The sequence below is a fragment of the Anarrhichthys ocellatus genome, unplaced genomic scaffold, assembly GCF_004355925.1.
Source record: "Anarrhichthys ocellatus isolate YVR2014 unplaced genomic scaffold, GSC_Weel_1.0 scaffold13, whole genome shotgun sequence".
In the NCBI taxonomy this organism is placed as follows: Eukaryota; Metazoa; Chordata; class Actinopteri; order Perciformes; family Anarhichadidae; genus Anarrhichthys; species Anarrhichthys ocellatus.
Genome location: NW_022280043.1, coordinates 1532293 through 1553919, shown reverse-complemented (window position 1 = coordinate 1553919; position 21627 = coordinate 1532293). Strand labels below are relative to the sequence as shown.

The following is a 21627-nucleotide window of genomic DNA, read 5'->3' as shown; positions in this document are numbered from 1 at the left end:
TCTCTCTCTCTCTCTCTCTCTCTCTCTCTCTCTCTCTCTCTCTCTCTGCTTTCTAGTCCCATCACTCTTCTTAAGGTACATATATGAACACAATACAATAATAATAATAATAATAATAGACAGGCACGCAAAGACTTGCTCCTGCCTTTCAGAAGAGAAACAGTGAGCCGCAAAATTCGATTCATTAGACAAATACAGACGGATGGATGGATAAGGCAGATAAGAAGCAGATTAGTAGACACACATCGATATGCATATCCACCTATCTTCTTCTCTCATTCGCATACAGATGCACACACCCTCTTTCCTCCTTTGCACACAAACACCCAACAATAAACTCAGATCTACAGTGCATGCAGATTTGCATGCACAAACACACTGACACAGGCGAGTGAGTGCGCAGACAAGCTACATTCATCTCACTTCCACCCAAAAACAGGCGCCAGTGTGTGCACAGTCTAACATGTGATACCAAGCGGATTCTCTGGAAAATATTGAAGAGGGCCCCGAGGATAAAACAGTCTCTAAAAAGCTTATTATGCTGAATTAAGAAAATAATAGAGACCTGAAGATCCGACTTCTCAACATCACACAGGCACAATTCATCAGTTTTATCTCTGGAAGACAAAGATTGGCATGCACAAGGGCATATTTGTATACTCATATGTGCATAAACACACACACAAACACACACACACATCGTAGGTCTCAGGTGTGTGATCTCTGGCAATGAAAGCCTCTGAAACAGTGCTCTTTTTTCAGCTTTCCCTTCCTCTCTGTCTCCCCCTTCCCGTCTGCTCTGTTCTGTTCTGGGGTAGAAGTGGAGCAGCAGCCCCATCTCCCCTCACCCATTGTCACAACTCTCCTCCCTGACCCACTACTATTGTCTCTCTTATTTCACATGTGTGCAAGGATGGAAAACATACCTTATTGATAGATTGAAAAGAAAAGAATTAAAAACAAAGGAGAGAGACAGAACATTTCAGTTGTTCCTTTGGTGCCTCCTTTGCTAATTGTCTGGTACTGTAATATGCACACTGTCACACCAATGTATAACACACCGTCTTCTGATGGGGTTACATCTTGGGCAACTGTCAGAACTTTTTGTGAACGAAGATGAATAAAGTCACCATGTTCTACGTTGCTTGTGGCCCCATTTATAAGTTGTTCCATTATTCATAACAGGGAATCGTAAAATGAAGGCTCATTATATACTCTTCAAGTGCTAAACTCATTAGCTACCGCAAAAACCTCACCATAGCCCTGGTTCCTAAAATGTCCTCTAACCTCCAACCAACACTGATAATAAGCTTACACACATGGGCACACACACCCACACACACATCTCTGTAAGACCAAACTATGGCAACTGAATGAGTAACACAGTCTAAAACCAGAACACATCAAATAAATGTTTTGAAGATTTACAGGAGGCATCTGCAGAGGAATGCAATGCAGTGAGGCACAGAGTTGTTCATTAATAGGATTAAATGCTAACACTAATAGTATAAACTGAGACACAGAATGTGTCAGGTATGTGACGGGCACAGTGCGGGGTAAGTTTTAGACGAGGGGGGGGGGGTTCAGCGGAGAGGGTAGAGGTTGTTTTTGTCATGGATTACTCACTGCCACTTGATCTGCCTATTGCTGTAATCCCCTATCTAAGCTCCGCAGGAAGGCAAAAACACACAGGAGTTATGTTGCGCCAATGGCAATGTCTTAAAAACATCTCTTTGTAAGCTCACGAATGGGGCTTATTGACATTTTTGTCTCGGTCCCTGCTACTCACCGCCTGTAGTGATCCATCTTGAATTAGCCAGTCATGATAGCACTCCCTCTGACCCAAGAATCCAATTATACCATCAGCAATCTCTGTTTTGTTTTCACATTCCTCCCCTCTCCCCTACTGTATCTCCTCATAAAGAGTTTATAGTGTTTTGATTTGATGCAAAGCTTGATGGGATGTGGCCATGGTTGACTGGCCAGGGGTGTGGGGCCTTGGGAGCTGTAGTTCAGTGATGGAGAAGTCTGCGGGGATCTCATCAGAGATGGTGCTCTTCAAAAGGATGCACAGTTTCCAGTCCCAGTTCAGCACTAACAGGAGATTGAATTCATCAGCTCATTATCAGGGGCCAGATTAGTCACGTATTTTAAATCAGTTGAGTTGGTGGGGTGGAACAAATGACCCTTTAGGACCAAGGCTGCAGAGCGCTTTTTAAGTCAGTCGCTTCACTCTTTGTCGTTTGCAACAGTACAGCTGCAACTGTCCATCTTAAAGAGTCAACAGCTGGAAAGTGTTCCCAAGACACCAGCTAGATACAGATCTGAGCATGTCACGCACACACACACACACACACACACACACACACACACACACACCCAGTCTATGGCCATACGAGGCAGCAGTAGGTTTCAGTCATGGTAAATACGACTACCAGTGATCCCTGATGCAACACGAACATAATTCCCACACATTTTGACCTTTTCAACAAAGCCGAAGGCAATCTGTTGACTTCGTCCATGTGTGGGCGCACATGCAATAGGCATCTCAGAGGTAATAAATGTGGGAGTCAAGCCTGCTGTGGCTGCAGGTGTAGGCCTGCTGTAGGTCATAAGACTGCTGCAGTGCAGAACAGAACGTAACCATTCAAAGGAGACGTCTGCGTTCTATGCCTCTTCCTATCCCACACCACCCGCCATCGCTCCCATTGATGTCAGTGAAACCTGCTTTCTTCTCAGAAGAGTAAGGCCACTAGAATCGCCACGGCAACCCTCCACCCCCCCCAAAAAAACTCTCCATGGTCACCAAAGAGAAAGCCGGAAAGCTAGGGAGAGAGGGAGAAATTATGCAGAATGGGGAGGGGGATGTAAGCAAATGAAGTGGGCCTGTAGAAGAAAGGTTCTTTTAGAGTCTTTTCCTTGCCACATATGGGCTTGCTCCCACAAGCAAGAGGGATAGGGAGAGAGAGATACCGGTTGTTATAGAGTGACAACAGGTGGTCTAATGTAGTCACACAATTACATCTATTCCAGCCCATGTCTGCGTAGGAACTTTTCAATCACTTCTGTTATAATTTATTCCAGTGCAAGGAAAAGACATGGATCACCTCGAGGCTTGCCAGGGAATCCAGGTTGTTCTGAGACTTTATATTGTGTAGCTGCTGGTTAAAGTCGTAGACTTACTGTACTGGAACATGAGGGGATGGCATAGTGCTTGTTAAAGAAATAAATACCATCAGAAAAGTTAGAAAAATCGTGACTTTCTTCATGGTTCATACATCCAAATATGATTTGCGCTGGGCAGAAACTGCTGGGTTCTACTGTACCAAGGACAGTTTGTAAATTCAAGTGTGCGCTGCTTAAAATGCCTTGTCGAAGGCAAATTAAAGCTTTTTATCAATATAAATGAATATTTAACAGCTCTTTATATGGTGATTACCGGTCAGGAGGTTGTGTATGTTACTGGAGTACTGAGGATGCTCCCTGGTTACTCTGACAAAAAAAGACATGTTTACAACCCCCCACATCCCCTGTATTCACACTCTCTCTGGTTGCGCTCACTTAGAATGTTGACCCAGGCTGTACTGGAAATGATTGCTTGACTGCTCTCAGACTGGCCCACTTGACATGTATAAGGTTCGTCATCTTCCAGTTGGGCCTTCTCAATCTCAAGATGATACTGCCCTGGAGAAGAGAGGGAAGAGATTAATCGGACACTTTATGTTGTGATGATTGTAAAAAAAAGAAATAACAAAGAAGAAAAGCTCATGTATTTCTCTTCTCTCCTCTTTTTGTACATGTCATTGCATGTGTGTCGATAAGTACCTCCTGTAGGCCCCTTTTCTTCTGTGTTGATTTCAGAGTGTCTGAATTATAGGTGATTTTCAATGTGGGAAATGGGAAAATTAACAATAAAAGCAATTTGTACAATGACAGTCTGACATTCCAATTCAATACGGTAATATACCCTACTACTGGCACTTGGGTGTTTGATTTGATTATAAATAGAGTATTTTAATATTTCTGTAAAAATGGAAACATCTCACTTGCTGATAATCTCCTGCTGGAGGCTTTTGCATAGACATGCAAGTCGTTGTCTATACTCATAGCAGAGGCATTTTGTTTCAGAATGACTTTCCAGCATGTTAAATGAAATCCAATCCCAGATTCACAATGCCGGCCGAATAAACTGTCTGTTAATTGATGCCAGGCAGAGTCCTTCTTTCTGTAACTCTCTTCTGATAGTCTGGCGTGCCAACGGGGCTTGATTTGTTTGATGCATTGCCATAACCTGTGGGGATTAGATGATGTTTAGTGTTGGTTTTACAGCTCCTGATTCTCTGGCTTTCAGCCTACTAACATGTGCAAAATAGTATCTTGGTCTGACAACCACCCAGGCCTAAAATTGCTTGTGTCAAGTAAGCTGGCAAGATAATTAACACCAACCAGAAGCAATTTTCACATCTAAGTTATCATTGAGTGCAGAGAGAGAGACATTGAAGTTATTAATCATATTCCTCTTTCCTGGAATCACTCACAAATAGTGCAATCAAGTTGCTGAGAGTACAGATTTATGGTAGGGGAGATGGCGGATGGCTGCAACGCGATTTGCTTGTATGTCCATTACTCTGTATTTATTTCAGCTAGGGCCTTCAATATTTTGGGATACAGTAAAACTCTATAGCCATTATGTCAGCAGCAGAGTAACATTGTATTCTCCTCTCTGCAAATCTGCATTTGTGTATTGGCCCTAAAGGGGATCGGCAGTTCGATCCCCGGCTCAAGCTCCGCTAGTCTCTGCGCGGTGCTCATACGGCGCTCATACGGCGGTTACAGCTATTCTTCCCGGAAGACTAGCGGCCATCGCCTGGTTCCCCCTCAGATAAACACTGTAAGCTCTATTAGCCCTGTTGGCGTTGTTTGCACTCTTAGTGCTGTTGGAACCATTATCTGCAAGTCGTCGGCTCAGCTGATGCCATGTTGGGAGCCATGTAAGGGCACTTGATATGAATTTCAAATTTAGCACCTTTAATTTTCACGTGACTATGGTTTACCACTTTCTAAATGATGATTGATATTAGTTAGTTTGCATTATGTAAGAAGAATATGTACATGTGTTGCCGGGTGAATATGAGCATTCAATAATAATCAAATTTAGCCTGATTGACTGTCTGCATACCATGTACTATAATCAAATTACACCTTGTGGACCAACCACTGAAGATAAATAGTTAAAAATGTAATGCTTTGGTGCCTTGAACAAGCAGTTTTATCTGTTCTTCTGTGTGTTTGTCTTTACAATGCACAAATGCATGACATCCTACATTTAGGCTTATGTCCATATACACTGACATTATTGCTTCCACTTGGGGAAACTAAGGGGTGTTACATCTACTGTAAGTATATGTTGAAATCAACACTGGCCTCTCTTGTTTTTGTGAATGTGTGATCTCAGGCTTTTTTTAAGCATCATTAAACATCACTGATGGTGACAATCAGTGGAACCTGGTGGAGTATCAAGTGCAGTCAAGTGCCATCTTAAATGATGTTGGTCTTTTCTTGCAGAGTAAAGTGATTGCGTACATCAGTGTGCAGTTTCTTTTCCTGGTAAAGTGTACCTGCGCAGATGGGTAGTTTATTGATGAGTGTTTGACAGCTTATGTGTGTTTGTGGTCCATGTGTTCATCTGTATACATTCTTATTTTGTTGTTATTGAGGTAAAAAGAGGCAAGTTATTTTTTTCTTAACTTGTACCTGCTGTAATGCTTACTGTAATTTGCTAATAAGCTAACAAAGTGTTCCAGTGCTTGTTGTTCTGTAAACTCTAGGCATCAATAAGGATGGACAACGTGTGGATGGGCATCTATGCAGTGTTTATGTGTCACTGGCGGTCTCCCACACTGTGCAACAGTAAAGTGCGGCTTTTCTAGTTGCGGGCTGATCAGGAACAGATGCTCTTCTCTTACTCGGAATTGCCTTCTAATTGGCTATTACTTTTTATAGACTGTGCTGCAGTTTCTGCAACACACTTTATTCCCTGCCACATTTCACAGATTTGCTGACACTGACTCTGTTGCTTTTTTTTTTGTCTTAACGTGTGAGTGACAATGAGGGCGATGCGTGAGAGGCTGTTGACAATCACATCACCTCCTCATTCCCAGATGCTCCCTGTATAGAGAGCCAATGTGCCATAAGGTTCCCGTAATGTCTGTGTTACTTTATTACAGCACTTTGAAGCCATAGCAACAACATCATCTCATTTACCAAGCTGTACTGCTTACTGTGCTGACAGCAGTACTTCTTAATTAAAACTATATTAACTATATGTCACAAGAACATGAAGTATATGTATCAATTTAACACTGACAGCATGTTATTGTGTTACTTTTTTGGCACATCACACATCCAAGTACCATCCCCACATCTGACATCATGTTCTAGCCCACACAGTAGCTTTGCTATATATTGACCAGTGCTATTTTCTCTTATTCCACTCAACTGGATCTTAAACCCATAAACTGCAAGCCACACTCAAACATAAGCAATTCATGATGACTAATTATGGCATCTTTTTAGTGGTGCTTTTATCACACAAGTTCATTTATTTAGCTTGGATAGGTCCATCAAAGCCCAATAGGCCATAGACCTTATTCTGTGAGTATCCCTGCTTACCTCTCTTGGGATTTCCAATCATGCTGTAGCGCGGAAAGCCTGGCAGGCTTCTCTGTGGTCCCAGGAGGAGGCCATCTTTCACCCACTGCACAGTCCCTGAGGGCCGCAGCACCTCACACCTCAACACAGCTGTGGCTCCCATACGCACAGTGAGGTTCCTGGGCTCAGACCTGAAGGCCTGCTGGGCCTGCGTGCCTGGGGACATAAAAGGAGGAGGAGGAAAGTAGTTGGAGAGGAGCGGGCAGGGGATGTGATGGGATTTAATGTAAAGAGGTGGAGAAGATCAAGGGCTAAGCATGTGTGAGGAGTGTTATTGAGCTAGAAAGGAGTAGAGGGAAGATATCATAAACATACACCACAGGGATGCAGTCTTGTGGTCTTTTGTCTGAGAAGGCACCCCATTGTGTCTGGCCACATTATTCATCTTGGCATATGTTTTATTGATGGGAGACTGCAGTGATACGGCCCTGAAAATGAGTCAATAAAGTAATTACTGCGAATTAAATCCCCCCTCAGCCATGCACATAGGTTATTGGGCGGAGGGAAAACGCATGGGGTTTCAGGGACCTCGTTCACCTGCGTGTTTTTCTTCAGTGTCGATGTCCCACCAGCTAATTCCTCCTGGGAAGAGTAATGATTATCACTTTAATCCCTGTTGTCATAGATGCGGCTACCCATCCTTCAGCCAGGCTCTTAGGAGACATTCAGTGGTGCAGTGCACTTGAGTCAGGAAAGGTAACCTTAGAACAAGCCACCAATGAGCCTCTAACACTGGGGCTAGGATTATTATAAATAGGGTTTATGATTAAATTCAGTTCAAGGAGCCAAACAGAACTGCATACTCTAATTAATGCCTAATATCTAAGCGTGATTCTCATTTAAACAATGCCCCAAAGAGAAGGCAGCCTGATTCCGCCAGGCTGTTTGAATCTTGACCTTCATTGAAGCAATGACCAAGTTGTTTGTGAAGTGCATGCTCTGTTGCGTCTGACAACATGAGTGAGAGGCAGAGCTCTCAGATCAAGGCTGAACCAGTCACCTCACGTCAAATATGAAGGGCAAGATTGGCCATTACAGAGGATGCATACAAACAACCAAACACAGGAGAACATTTGCATACAGTTTACATAAATGAATACTCAACAGTGGTCTACGGTTGCTTCTGGAAAATGTTTTACTGTATTATTCTGAGATATAGAAATACTAAATACCATATCAAAATGTAGTGATAAGACTTCACATGTCTTAAAGTGAGATTATGTAACTTTTAGATTCATAAACAGCACAAGCTTCCTCTCACAACATGATTTTAATAACAATAGAGGGAACCCTTGCTAAGTTTATTACATTCAGAGGTTTTGCCACTAGAGCTTTAGCTTACAGTACTGAGAAGTGTGAGACACTAAATGTAAATTAAGTGATATTGTGGGACATGTTCTCTTTAACACTGACCTAGGTTACTTGCCATAGTTGAGAAATTGAAGAAAGAGGTTTTTTTTTTTTAAAAGGGAGAGAAGAAGAGTTTTTAGGTCATGGAAGGATAAAGAGAACTGGATACAGCGTTAGAGGCGGGGCCCCGTTCATTCCTATGACAGTTGCTCAGTAGCGCATGAAGCAAAAAAAAGTTTGACTTCTAAGTATAAACTTTTCCGGATCTTCTGGCAATCTTCAGTATCCATGGGGCCCATAGAGCAAGTGCACTAGTGTTTCATTTAACCCTGCATCCCAACCTTGGTCTCTGGTTCATTCACATGGACAGAATGAAAAATAACTCTGGATTTAGCTGTTAGTGCATTTTAAAACTTGTAGGACTAGCCAGCTTTTGAGCTTGCTGTGTAACTGGTATTACTATGTCACTTTACTGACTTAACTCTTCACCCCAGTCAGGCTGTTTAATGATGATGTCTACGTCTTTCCATCAGTCAGTCGAAATTAAGGGGAATTCAATGTTTCAGTATCACCAATGGATTTATGCTGCATTCTGCTACTTGTGACCACAACCTTGAGCTTAAGTTGTTGTATTCATTATTTTGGGGAATTTGCAGTGAATTTGACACTACAGCTGGCCCTTACACATTACACAGCAATGGGTCAAGTATGCTGATATAGTAATAATAATTACTACAAGCAGACCTTTTGGAATAAACCGACTGACTGCATAACTTGCCAGCAAGCAAGCATTCACAATACCACCAGGGTGCTGGAGCTGCAGCACCTAAATGGAATGCAACCATGCCATCATTAATTAATTAATGTTATTAATTACAACAGTGCTTTCCTTCTATGACCTGTCAAAATGTCTGCCGTGAAATATTGATTTCCATTCTTTATTCAAGAGTGGATGTATAGAATTACACATGCATGCAATTTCCCCACCCTGATTTCTACATTCATTTTCGCATTACATTTTTTTAAGATTTTCAAGAGTAGCAAATTCTTTCCAGACAATTCACAGCCTCCACTTCTTCTAGCTACAGTATGCAGCTCACATACCTATGTAATAGTATCTAAAAGGTGTCTGTTGATGAAAATGTTCATTTACAGTTAATTGGTCCTCTCCCATTATAAGGTAGCAGTATATGATTGAGAATATGTTATCCACTATATTGTCGGATCACTTAGGGTTATGTTGAGCCCATGAATTGGAAGCCTTTGTACTATTCACCATGGAAACTAGTCAGGAAATACTGTGCACATAATACCCAGTAGCAGTTGGTGTTGTTAATTTTCTGTATAAACTAGTCAATGCTGGAGGTTGGATTAGAAGGGACCTAAACACACCATAAAAAATGCCAAGGATAACATGCACATGCTCACATTGGACAGATTTACCTTCAGCTTAACAACAATCTTGGTAGAAAAGTCATATGGTCACATGTAGCAACCCTTTGCAACACAGTAGGCAGTTTTCAGATTAAGCTATTTGCATAAAACACTAATACCCTGAGACTGGGTTCCCCTGAATAAGTCGGTTAACAAAATGTGTCTTTCTACCTGAGATAGGAAGAATGGTTCCCCTGCAGAAACATATATAAATGCCAAAGTGAACCCATTGCATGTGGTATCTTTGACAAGATTTCCATAACATTAAGAGATAAGTATTAGATTAACCTGGTTAGTTTAACTGACTTACATCCACAGTACATGCATCACTGTAAACCTTTGTAAATTGAGAGGGCAACCTATACACATACACATAGAATCGCTATTATAAATACAGTGAAAATGAATTCAAGGCTTCAATAAAGTCAAGGTTCCCACTGCTCAACTGAATGGCCTGAACCGGGATGAGACTTGAAAAGGCCTCAGTTAGTCCATGGTGACATTTGATTCTCTTACCCCAGATGAGACATAGAAAGGGTAGAGTGAAAGGAGACACTATCCATGCTGAAAAGAAGTCCATTTTCCCACTGACACCTGACCTTGGACAATCCTGAAACAACCATGAAAAAATACATATATGTGAGATATACACAACAACACCTTACAAGATGAATATAGTAGATATATGCCTTGTGTGAGTGATTTGTAGTAAGTCTAGCAGTGTATTATAAGCCTTCAGTCATTCCATGTCACAAGGAGAAAACAACTTCATTAGACCTGTACATTTTAACGTGATTAGTAGTTGTTATGAAGACCTCTGTGGGTTCTTTTTGCATTTCATCTGGCTTCTCCTGCCACAATAATTCAGGATCAGCTGATGATGAAGAACAGAGAAAATATGATCTATTGTACAAACTGATACAGGGCAAATAGATACCTTTCAAATCTCTGCAAGTGGATCTTTACACAGCACTTAAATTAATGTAAACAAGTGGCTGCATGGAAAGCAAAAAAATTCCTTCAACATTATAGAAATTGGAACATGATATAATATACATCAATAATGTAAATTCTATAAAATGTGTAGTGAATAGAGAGTGCCTTCTTCAGAAACACAGCATTGGACACTTTAAAAAAAGCTTTAGACAACCTTTTTTTCTAATTAGTGTCAGCACAGGACGTTACAGTGTCACCTACTGTGCCTATAGTTACAGTAATGCTGGTGTCTTGTAACCATTAACCCTTCTCTAACATTTGTCAGGAGATTTATTTGTCTGCAAATAAAACATGCTGCTGTTTCAGTATTGTATGGTCAATGGGAATAATCCTTGCTTGTTGCCTAAACTATACCTTAACATTACGGAGGGTCATATTTTGTTGTTTTGGCATGACGACTTGTTGAGTAACTAGGTTAAACCATGGTCCTCATGTCAAAATTTCTGTGTATTTGTTTTTGGCAGGTCATTTTCCATGGATACATGATGTCAGCATCATGTCATGCTCTTTATGAGAATAGCTCAGGGACAGTTTGGAATTAGGTCTGTATACCGTGCTGTGGTTCTGTCCCCATTGCATCCAATAATCTTCCTTATTTGACCTGGAAGAGCCCTCTGTGGATTATCATTTTTTTGTAAAGTTTGTAATCACTTAAATGTATCTGCTGAAGAAGTGGAACAAATAATAATGATTTACTTAATTGAAAACTAAACATTTTCTCATCTGAATAGACACAATGAATTGAAGGCAGCAGCTCTTCGACGCGGCTACCCTCAGTCGATTAGTTGCACTCCAACAGGCTTTGATAAGAATTAACTCACACTCAATTATTTTTTTCGCTCTCAAAACGTTTGTGTATTTCGGAGCCCCCAGTATACTCTTCGAAAACACACTAGGGTAATTATTTCCCTCTTCAATGAATAGAAATTGTTTTCTGAGGTTGACAGTGGCCATCTTCTATATTTTCTCTTTTACCGCCTCACATAGGTATACACAATCATTATATCCTGCCTAATGTTGACAGTACTTCTCATATTCACTTTAAAGTTATCCATTTCTTGATAAGAAGCACAGCATTTCTTTCCACTATCTGCAGCACAATGAAAACAGCCAGAACTCTTCCTTTGGGATTTAGAGCTCAGGTACAGCAGGTGCAGCAAAGAAATGTTTGGCCAACACAGAAAGGTTGCTGCTGACCTCACGAGTCCCAATTTTCATTGGGACTCAGAAACAGCCTCCACCTTAATTGCTTGAAAAAATACAGCCAGTTGCAAGAATGTTAATTTGCTGATAAGTGTTTTTTTTCTTTGTATGAAAAATCTAGGATGGTTTAGCGCTTGTGGAATAATTTCGACATGTCATTTATCCGTTGCTTCAAATGGAACATTAGATAAATACCAGACCGAATGGAAATTTAATTTGTCTTCAAATATAAGAAAGACTCAAATTTTACTACAGCAATACAATCATTGCCACAGATTTTTGACCTTGTTCTTCACCAGCTTCTTACAAATGCAAATTAGAACGTTTGATTTGAAATTTGTTTTGCTTTCAGACACAGGTCTGCCACTCTCCCCGCAAGGGCATTAGAAGTAGCTGAACCATTCAGCGTGACCCCGACAGGTAAGTTTTTAATGGCATCTTTCATATCACCATCAAACGACTCAATACACTCAATCCTAGACCAATTTAACATGAAACCCCATGAAATCATTCAATGTGCATGAAAATGAAGTTTCAAACCCCGTGCGGGCATTCAATTCAGATGTGGTCTTACATCTTAATACCAACTTCTTACCAATGTCACCAGTTGCCTGTGGCTCCAATTACAATAGCTTAAAGAAGCTGCATTGTGAACCATTGCTGCTTTAACACTGAACTGCTGATAAAGAGGGTTTCTAAAAGATTCAGATTAGATTATCATCAGAATCTAATTGCATCCAATCATGGATTTTGCTTTAAAACATGGCATTCCTTAAGCAGTATGATTGAGACCTAGCTGGATGTGCTAAACAGAATAGACCTCATCCTTGAGAATAGACTAAATCACTCGGCTTCGTCCAGCAGCTGGACATGTCCAGTAGAAACGCAAGTTAGGTGCTTTGTCTCCGCTCCCTTCAGCTCGAACTGTTCAAGTTTACTGGATTACTCTGACTTCGCTACACACACACACACTCACAAACCTGCTCTCCCCATGAAAAAGTTGAGAGACAGAGAGGCAAAACCTTCTTTCAACCTCCACCAACTCAAGCACATCTGCCTGCCTAGGGTGCACAGAAAGAAAGAGTGTGAGGCAGGCAGACAGAGAGGTGGTATCTCCTTCTAAAAAAAGCTAGGAATCTTTGAATACGTATGTGGATTTGCATGAGAGACAGAGAGCAGCTCCTACCTGTTGAGTGACGCCGAGGCTCAGGAGCGTCTTTTTTGTCTTCCTGATCTACAGATGGCTCTCTGAACACAAGTGAGCAACGGAGATGTTAAAGAATGCCAATGGGACTCCCTCCTCTCTCACTCCTTAGTCTAAGATGGAGGCAAACAGATGAAGAGAGGGAGAGAGGCGGTAGCAGAGACTGAAGTGTGAAGGAAGGCGTGCATATGAGAAGTGTTGGTGGTGGTGGTTACAAAGGGGTCACCTGAACAGGAGACTAAAAGTAAAAAAAACAATAACAATGTAATGGCTCCCCCAAGGATTCAGTTCATTTTTAATACTTTTAAGGCCACGCAGTAACAAAATGACCATTTAAAAATTAGTTGGACCTCTTGTTTCAGCAGAATTGAATAAATAACTATAAAAGCGTAATAAAGTTGCAGTGAGCCAGTAATAAGAGCGGAGGAACGGGCCTTTAGTTTCTTTCTATTCTGCCTCTCTGCGGAGTATTCATGGATCCCAATATTTAGCATTTCACTGTGGCGGGTTGGAAGGAGCAATGCAGCCCTCAAAGATACAGATGCAACATGGATGTCTTCACAGCTGCTAGTTTGTAACATTTATGCTCATACATAATGAATGTTATAGAAGGTATCCACATAACCGTATTTCCTATACAAAATACTCCTGGGGTGATCTGCTCTGCTGCAGAGATGGAGACAGGCCAAAGAATTCACTTTCAACAGTCAGATATCTGATATTTTTTTTCTGAATATTTCTTCCCTCCCACCCTTTTTGTCAATTATATACTTCCAACTGAATGGCGGATGGAGAATACTGCCATTTGCTCAGTGGAACATACTGAAAGCTCTTCTAGCAAGACAACTTAAAGGTCATGTTTATTTTTCACATGCATGTATTTTTCATTTGATCTGCTGATAGTCCACGCTTGTGCCATGGCTCCGTGTTGACTATATGTTCAAGCGATTTGCTCTGTATAAACACAAACGCATTTAGACTGCTGCATCTGTTGTTCCATGGGTCAGCAGGCAGTAATGGCAGACCAACCGCTGTATGTGGTAGTAGTGCTTCTCCCACATTTGTGCAGCAGGCAATAAAGAAAGAATGATAATGACACACAGTATAACGGCACACATGCAAGGACTGTAACCGTATGTTGTCCATGCTGCACATTGCCAGTGTCCAGTATAGCTCTCTGTGTAGTGTAAGTGTATGGGCGGTGTGAGTGTGTGTGTGTGTGGCCCAGATGTTAGCAGCTGGGTTGTGTAGCCAGAGCTGGCCCCACAGACAGACATTAAGCCCAGCAGCCCAGGGCTGGAAGGTTAATTCCCCCGCCTGGAGGCGTATGTAGGTGGGAGGCATGAGGAAAAGAGGGAGGGAGGTGGAGGATGAGGTGTAGAGGCGGGGGGGGGAGCAATGGGAGGCGAGGGGGCTGTGAAGCTCAGCACTGAGTTCACACAAACAGCACTGTCAGCAAGAGTGGAGCCGCTCCACTGCCAGACGAAGGAAGAGGAGGGAGAGAGCTGGGGCCTGACAGAGAGCTGGTGAGGGAGGGAAGGGAAACGGACAGAGGACCTGAAGATGAATGGTGGGAGGGGAAAAGCAGGAAAGAGTAGGGAAGTACAGTAAGAGGGTAAAAAGAATTCATGTCAGGAGGTTGGACAGGCAGAGGGTGAGATGAAGGGGACGTGAACGAGCAAGGTAATGGAGCGAAAGAAACGGATGGAGGAAGGAGACAGAAAGATACTGTAAAATGGGCTGTGGAGTGATGAATAGAAGACGAGGGAGGAGCACGGGAAGGCGGGGTGGGGGGGGGGGGGAGGAAGGAAGGCTGACATGAAGAGTTGTTTTGAAAACCAACAGGAAGTCTACTGACTCAGACCAGTGCGGCAGGGAAAGGAAGGAGGAAGATTAATCAAGAAAGCAATAAGCACTCCGGTGGAAAGCAACACAATATGTGAAGAGGCAAAGATGGGGTCATGTCCAGGAGATTGATTCAGAAAAGTGGTGTAGGAGTGAGACTGCATGCAATATTTTGTGTGTTTATAGTTCCTGTGTATGCCTATGTGTGTACAGTGTTTGTGTGGAAGGTGCATGGTGTAGGAGGCGTGCTTAAATCATCCAAATCGCCATTAGCAATGTGGCAGCTCGCATTCTGTCACTTGTCAAAATAAAGAAAAAAATGCTTAATTACAAAATAGATATGACAGCTTGGAGGCAGTAGCTTACAATTTAGACAGGCAGAGAAATTCAACGCCCAATATGCTATCCACACCAAAAATAAGAAGAGGATTTAACCAGTTCAGCGCCCACAGTTCTTAGGAAGTGGTTAATTTAATGAAAAGGGGCTTCAGTAAACCTTCAAGACTACTGACGGGGTCTCGACAAAGGCCCGCAAAATTATCTTTGTGCGTTGAGCTGGAAAGTATTACATCCACACTCTGAGCCTCGGCATTAACTACAGCCATCTGACCTGATGATCTGATTGGAGCCCCGGCTTCTGTTGCCTGCCACAGTACAGCTGCCATATTAGTTCTAAATCTGTAGACAAGGTCAACATGTTTTTTTTGTTACCCCCAGCCGATCTGGCTTCCAGTTGACCACAGGAGAAGGAGATTTTACAGGCGAGCGCATGCATCACCAGCAACCAGAAAGGACAATTAATAGCATCACAAAAATAACAGTAGCACATAGAGATAAGAGGACTTTCAGCATACATTGTTGCTTCATGCTTAATCCCCTCAAAAGTATGCTATTGTGATGAAGTCTGAATAGGGACCTTGTGCCACTGGCAAAGTTTGCAAGCAGAAATTCTTAGGTTGCTGTGCTCTGGCTGAACTGTAGGCGGCGTGAAGCTGGAGCATGTTGACATGGACAAGGACATGTATCGGGGTGAAGACGGATTTGGAAAAACCCAATTAAACACACCAACACACACTTTGCTGTTCCCTTTCAATCCCCATCTCTGTGTTCGCATGTTGGCAGCCACATGTAGCTCAGAGCTGGGCGAGTGTGTGTGTGTGTTTGTCAGGATGGATGGAGGGGCTTGAGACAACCAGCTGTGGTGACCAGATTGGGGAAGGATTATTTCTCAAATCTCCCCCATTTACCTCAGCTGCCTAACAAGCTCCTACATAACCATGTTAATTCACTGATATTGCAACTTTGATTCGGCTGTTAATAACAAACACGCACTGTCGGCCAATCAAATGAGATCTCGTTGATGAGGATTTATACAGATATTTGTCTAGGTGAAGTACAACATGACGAGGCTTACTGAGCGACTGTGAGAAGATCTGCTATTAGATCAAATCTTCACCAGACTAATTAACAGCATCAGATATAGAACTGATGGCATTATGATGCTAATACAATTGCAGTAACATTCAGACAGCAAAAATAAATATCACCGAGTTGCTGCTAGTGCATATGATCACACCAGGGCCAAGGGAAAAGTAAAGGCTAAAAAGTGCCAGACGTCTTCGGGAAACTCTCCAACAGATTCCTGTGTGAAGCCATGAGGTCAGAGGCTGGACAGGATCACTGAAACAATATTATTAGTTCACTGAGGGGAGAGCAGCGGGGTCAGATAATAAGACTCAATCCGGCTGAGTGAAAATGCATGGGAGGTAAAGTGCTGACGCCTCCCTCGCTCTCGCTCATCCAATTCCCAGCGCTTTACTCTGTGCCACTGATATTCATGCCGAGCTGTCCGTCCACGGACCACAAACTTTAACGTTCGCCGTCTCCACCACCCCATCTATCGCCCCACTGTGGTGATGGACGAACGTAGAGAGAGAGGCGAACACGGCGGTAGTTGGAGAGGGAGGGCGGAACAGACATGAGGGGACAATATTGAAATTTGAGGTCAGAAAAAAGACAATTGTTATATCCACTCTTGTGTGTCCCATTCATTCATTCGGAGTCACCTCATCCATGTACAATAAATACACGCACAAACATATGTGCATGGGGCAAGCACGCTCACACACACACACACACACACACACACACACACACCAGAGCCTACTATCATAAGCAATGCAATATAAAGATACACAGAGCTCAGGCAATAACCTGATCCTGGTGAGAGATGTTATATGCTTTGACAGGCGGGGCTGAGCCACACAGCCCAGGCTGTTCTCCCAGTGTCGGTAACAAAACAGAAGGATTAGAGGATGAAACTGAGCTAAATCTGGCCATGCTAAAAATGGGGGCAAAAAACAAGGAATGGAAGGAAACAATATTGAATGGATCCAAAGCAAGCCTTTAACAAAAGCTATTAAGCAATAAAAGGCCACTTTAATAACAAAAACCCTTGTGTTCTATTATTTATGTTCTGCTGTTCACAAATACACCCACACACAGGGTGCACACACACATCCAAAACAAAATGTATGCCCCCTACAAACAACTGCACTTCAACAGCTTTTATGAAAGAGCCTCCAATGACTGGATTCTTTCTTCTCCCAAACATTACAATAACTCTCACCACTATAACTTTAACTTCAGTGAGCAGAGGTCAGCAGTAATGTTTCCCTTCACCTCTCCCTCACAGTATTGGAGAGGTGAAGATTTAGCAATTTCTTTCTCCTCAGGAGAACGGAATTATTTTTTATTACTGAAGGAGATCATGCAATGCCGTTTCAAAGGAGTGATTGAACAATACAAATTCCGTTTACAGTACTTGTGATTATTATCGAGCAAGGATTTCTGCTGGAGGAGTTTTGTCACCTCAACCTGGGAGCCAAGGCAAGGCTCCTATTAGGACAATCTCTAAATGTAGTGCACGTTATGCAATGCATAGACAATATGTCTATTGATTGAAAGCAACAATTGCAATTTGGAGCCCTGCACTTAGCCAAGTATTGTCTTCAAAAATGGAGTGCTGTGGTTGTCGAGGTGGATTTGCTGTTTTCATCATTAAGTGTGACTGTTTGTTATTTTAAGGTAATACTTCTGTTTTGTGCAACAGGAACCTTAGGAAGTGGCAAAAAGCAAGAATTTGAAATAAATTAAACTTGATTTATTATTTGTACGGCCAAATATACCAAAGAAAGTACACCATGTACTGGAAAGTATTTAAGAAATGGTCCATCTAAATCACAGTAGCTGCAAAAGAAAACGGCCGGCCACCTGCAAGCGTGCCTCATATTTTATCGACCTTAACTGTCACACAAAACTGACCAACTTATATTTTAGCTGTGCTGGCAGAAAGCTACAAGATAAAAACGTCAATAGGCTACTGCAGACTGACCTGTGCACATTACCTGCCGCAGACCAAACCATTTCATAATGACCATAAGCACAATGCAGTGCAGATAACCAGGTGTGGGAACAATCGAGGATATATGGTGGTGTGACATTACATGATATGCTGCAGAAATGGCCATCTAAACTCCATTAATCCATTCCAACGTTTTTACTTTTTCTTATTTTGTGGCACAGCAAATGTCTCATATCATGACGCTATGATATCATTTTTAACAGAGCAACGAGTGTGGATCCTTACTTTTTTTTTTTTTTAATAAAACTAATCACAAGCCAAAATGACCTCACTTCTAAATGTCCTCGTACTGAAAGGCTCAAACTGGTTCTCACAGGGATAGAAGTACATGAGCACAGACAATGAAAAAAAAACACACAATCAGGCCAGAATACACCTCTGCCAACAGAAGGGCTTATGGCGTTGTTGAGGTGGAGTCTGCCATCCTGCCCGTCCCATTTTTGTAAAATCCACTTTAATTAACATATCAGGGCTCCAAACGAGGCTAAACCCCTTCTCTGCAAACCGCAATCTGCCCAGTTTGAACTGACCAACCATAGAGCCGACATGATAAGGCTTGCCAACCGAAACACAAGGATAATCCAGTTATACCTGCTTATACAGTAGACAGCTAAAAGCACTGATCTGACAGGCTCCCTCTGAAGTGCCATAGCTTGCATTTTGATCAAAACTAACTGTTTTGATTTACTTATGGCATGTGCCTCAATCGGATAGAATCCTCTAAGGCATTTTCGTCGCATTATCTGGCATGTGCTCCACTTGAACAATAAGATTAAAATTATATGGACTGCTAGCAGGTTGCAGAGCATATGCCTTTCTTTTATTCTTTCCCTGTGCTCTCTCTCACTTTCTTTCCACACATACAACTTCATCTCACCCTGTCACTCTGTCCTAATCATCTAACCCTTAACCTACCTCTGTAACGCTTCATCCTTCATAAAAAAAATGTTTATTTTCCTTCCTTTACTCCCAAAACATTCTAGCACTCCCTCCTTCTTCTGCCCTGCTTCTGAATATCTATTTTGATCTGAAGGTGTCACAGGAGCAATGGCAGGGTGACTGTGGTTTCCCTCCATCTGCAGACTCAAAACCCCCAGAGGGCCGCCAGGGAAAGTTGAACGGGCCAACAGATGGAGGCTTTTGTGTGAGGGAGGGTGTGTGTGTTGGGTAGAGTGAGGCAGCACTGCCGCAGAAGACACAGGGATTTGGGAGAGTGTGCGTGTTTGTGCACGTGTATATGAGGTCTACACTTGTTTTTGTGCATGTGCAAGTATGTTTTGTATATGTGTGGATTTGTGCTTTTGTGTTTGTGTGTGGAGGGGGGGGTTTAACACAAGATGTTTGAAATCTGTTGGCCTGACAGCGTGTCACTGCTTGGTTAATAGAGTCTCCTGGAATGTCCTCTCCTGCAGTTTTAATGAACCTCAAGCCAAAAGGCCTAATGAAGCGTGCTCCGTTTACCAAAACAGTCCCTCGGCTTGACCTCCGCTGACCCGCACCACTCCCAAGCCACTTCAGGGTGGGTCTCCATGGTGACCGGCCTAAAGAGTCTACTGGGCCAAAGTTGTCAAAGGGACAAAGGAGGGAGCCAAGTTAGAGAAAAGCAAGCAGACAAAGGATGTCTACACATGTGCCTGTATGTTAAAAGATAAAGGTGTTTCACCAGTTTAAGATTTTAAATGTTGCATATTTCCGCTTCTCTTTGTTATCCTGACAAAAAAAGGCCAGTTAGCAAAAAAGCTGCTGTTTTCTGGCCAAGAAAACATTTTTCTCAACAAGCTCTTCCTCCTTGTCAGCATCCAAAAAGACACACAAATACACACAAACAAAAGTGCACGCAGACACACAAGTTGGCCCTCATTGCAGTTTACCAGTTCTTTGTTCAAGCCAAGCAAGAGCCTCATTATTCAATAAGTTAGCACTGTAACACAGGCAGTGTGTGTATTCAAGAGGGATGCTGGTGTGTGTGTTTGTGTGTATGCATGCATGTGTGTTAAGTATGAGTTAAGGACTAATAAAGTGCAAGGCACCTAATTAAACACTCTTTGTTTATGCTCTATAGCAGTGGTATAAACTCAGCAGGCACAATACAGGGTGGTATGCCAGGTCGCTATGCTCTCATTTGAATAACTACAGACAAAAGCAACGAGAAAGAAGGGGGCAATCAACTTCAAAAGAAATGCTTGCTTAATTGCAAAAGTGTGAGAAACCAAGCAAAGACGAAGGAGAATGTGCTGATTAAAGTTGCATTGAACAGTGTTTTGAATCATACAAAATATTTGAATGTGATTTTATTTTGAAAGGTATATTGAATATTCAGGGGAAGTGTGATAGATAACATTTGATTTGATTCAAATATTTGATTTTTGATTAAAACTGTATTATACGTTCCTAATCGCATCGTGAAAGGTCCTAAACAGGGAGCGTGAAATCTGTCGAAGGCTGAAAATCGACTGAAGATAAACAGTAGACTGAATAACTTTTGATGAATGTTTTTGTTGTTTTATTTTTTGCTTTGCACGACGAACTGTCGAGGCACAACACTATGAAGTTAGAATAACAAGCACATACATTCAATGGTTCCTGGTTCCCTTCCAGGGCCAAACATATACAGAAATAAAACTGCATATGGATGGTTGGACATTTTTAATTATAATGTGAATCAGTCCTGAGACCCCCCCACCCCCTTTAAGAAAACAGGGTGGAAAACCTGAATGGGCAATCAGTGCTGTTCTGCCTGTGCACATTCCTGAATTCAGCACTCTAATAGTGCCATTCATTATAAGCCTTATTAAAATAAGCACAGACTTGATGATATAATAACAAATAAGCCAGGCTCCACATACAGCTATAATCGAAAAAAATTAAAAGTGCCAGAGAACACTATGTTACCGCGGTAAACTCTCTCTCTCTCTCTCTCTCTCTCTCTCTCTCTCTCTCTCTCTCTCACACATAAACACATGAGCCCACTTACACACACACATATTGAAATAAAGTAATCAAGCTATTTAAATGAGTGTGCAGGCTGCTTAAACAGTGCAAAAGGTAAAGTACCTTACAGGCCATGCATTCTGATCTCGCAAGGTGGTGAGAGGTGGTGTGCTAGGTGGGTAGCTATAGGGTTCATTTACAGCAAGTTGTGACCTCAAGTAGAGCATGCATGTTTTGAGACCACACATGGCAAGAAATAAGCAGATTTTTAGACACAGGCTCAATAAACAATATCAGCTACATGCCATATACGCTTTGAGCTTAATCTGCTTATCCTGTGCAATATGCTTATTTCATTTTATATTTTTTTTGCGACTAGACTTCATCCAGAAGAAAGGGTATAAGAGGATGTCCGGGGAAGGATTGGAGATTTAGTGTGATTTGCCTGTATGTGTGTGTGTGTGTGTGTGTGTGCGTGTGTGTGTGTGTGTGGAACTGGAGGGGTTCCTGAGTGCAACCAGCCGACATT

The 21627-nt window shown here is 42.1% G+C and overlaps 1 protein-coding gene across 3 annotated transcripts in view; it reads right to left on the bottom strand.

The window, feature by feature from the left end:
- nphs1 (NPHS1 adhesion molecule, nephrin) overlaps nucleotides 1-21627 on the bottom strand; it is a 68290-nt gene that overhangs the window by 22836 nt on the left and 23827 nt on the right. For 2 of the 3 annotated variants that reach the window (XM_031852476.1, XM_031852477.1), the window contains exons 2-4: nucleotides 10012-10105; nucleotides 6673-6867; nucleotides 3562-3684 (exon numbers count right to left, since the gene is read on the bottom strand). In XM_031852476.1, coding sequence (XP_031708336.1) covers nucleotides 3562-3684; nucleotides 6673-6867; nucleotides 10012-10105 — 412 coding nt within the window. Of the gene's footprint in view, nucleotides 1-3561; nucleotides 3685-6672; nucleotides 6868-10011; nucleotides 10106-12880; nucleotides 12978-21627 lie in introns of those variants that run through there. The other variant, XM_031852478.1, reaches the window with a different exon arrangement.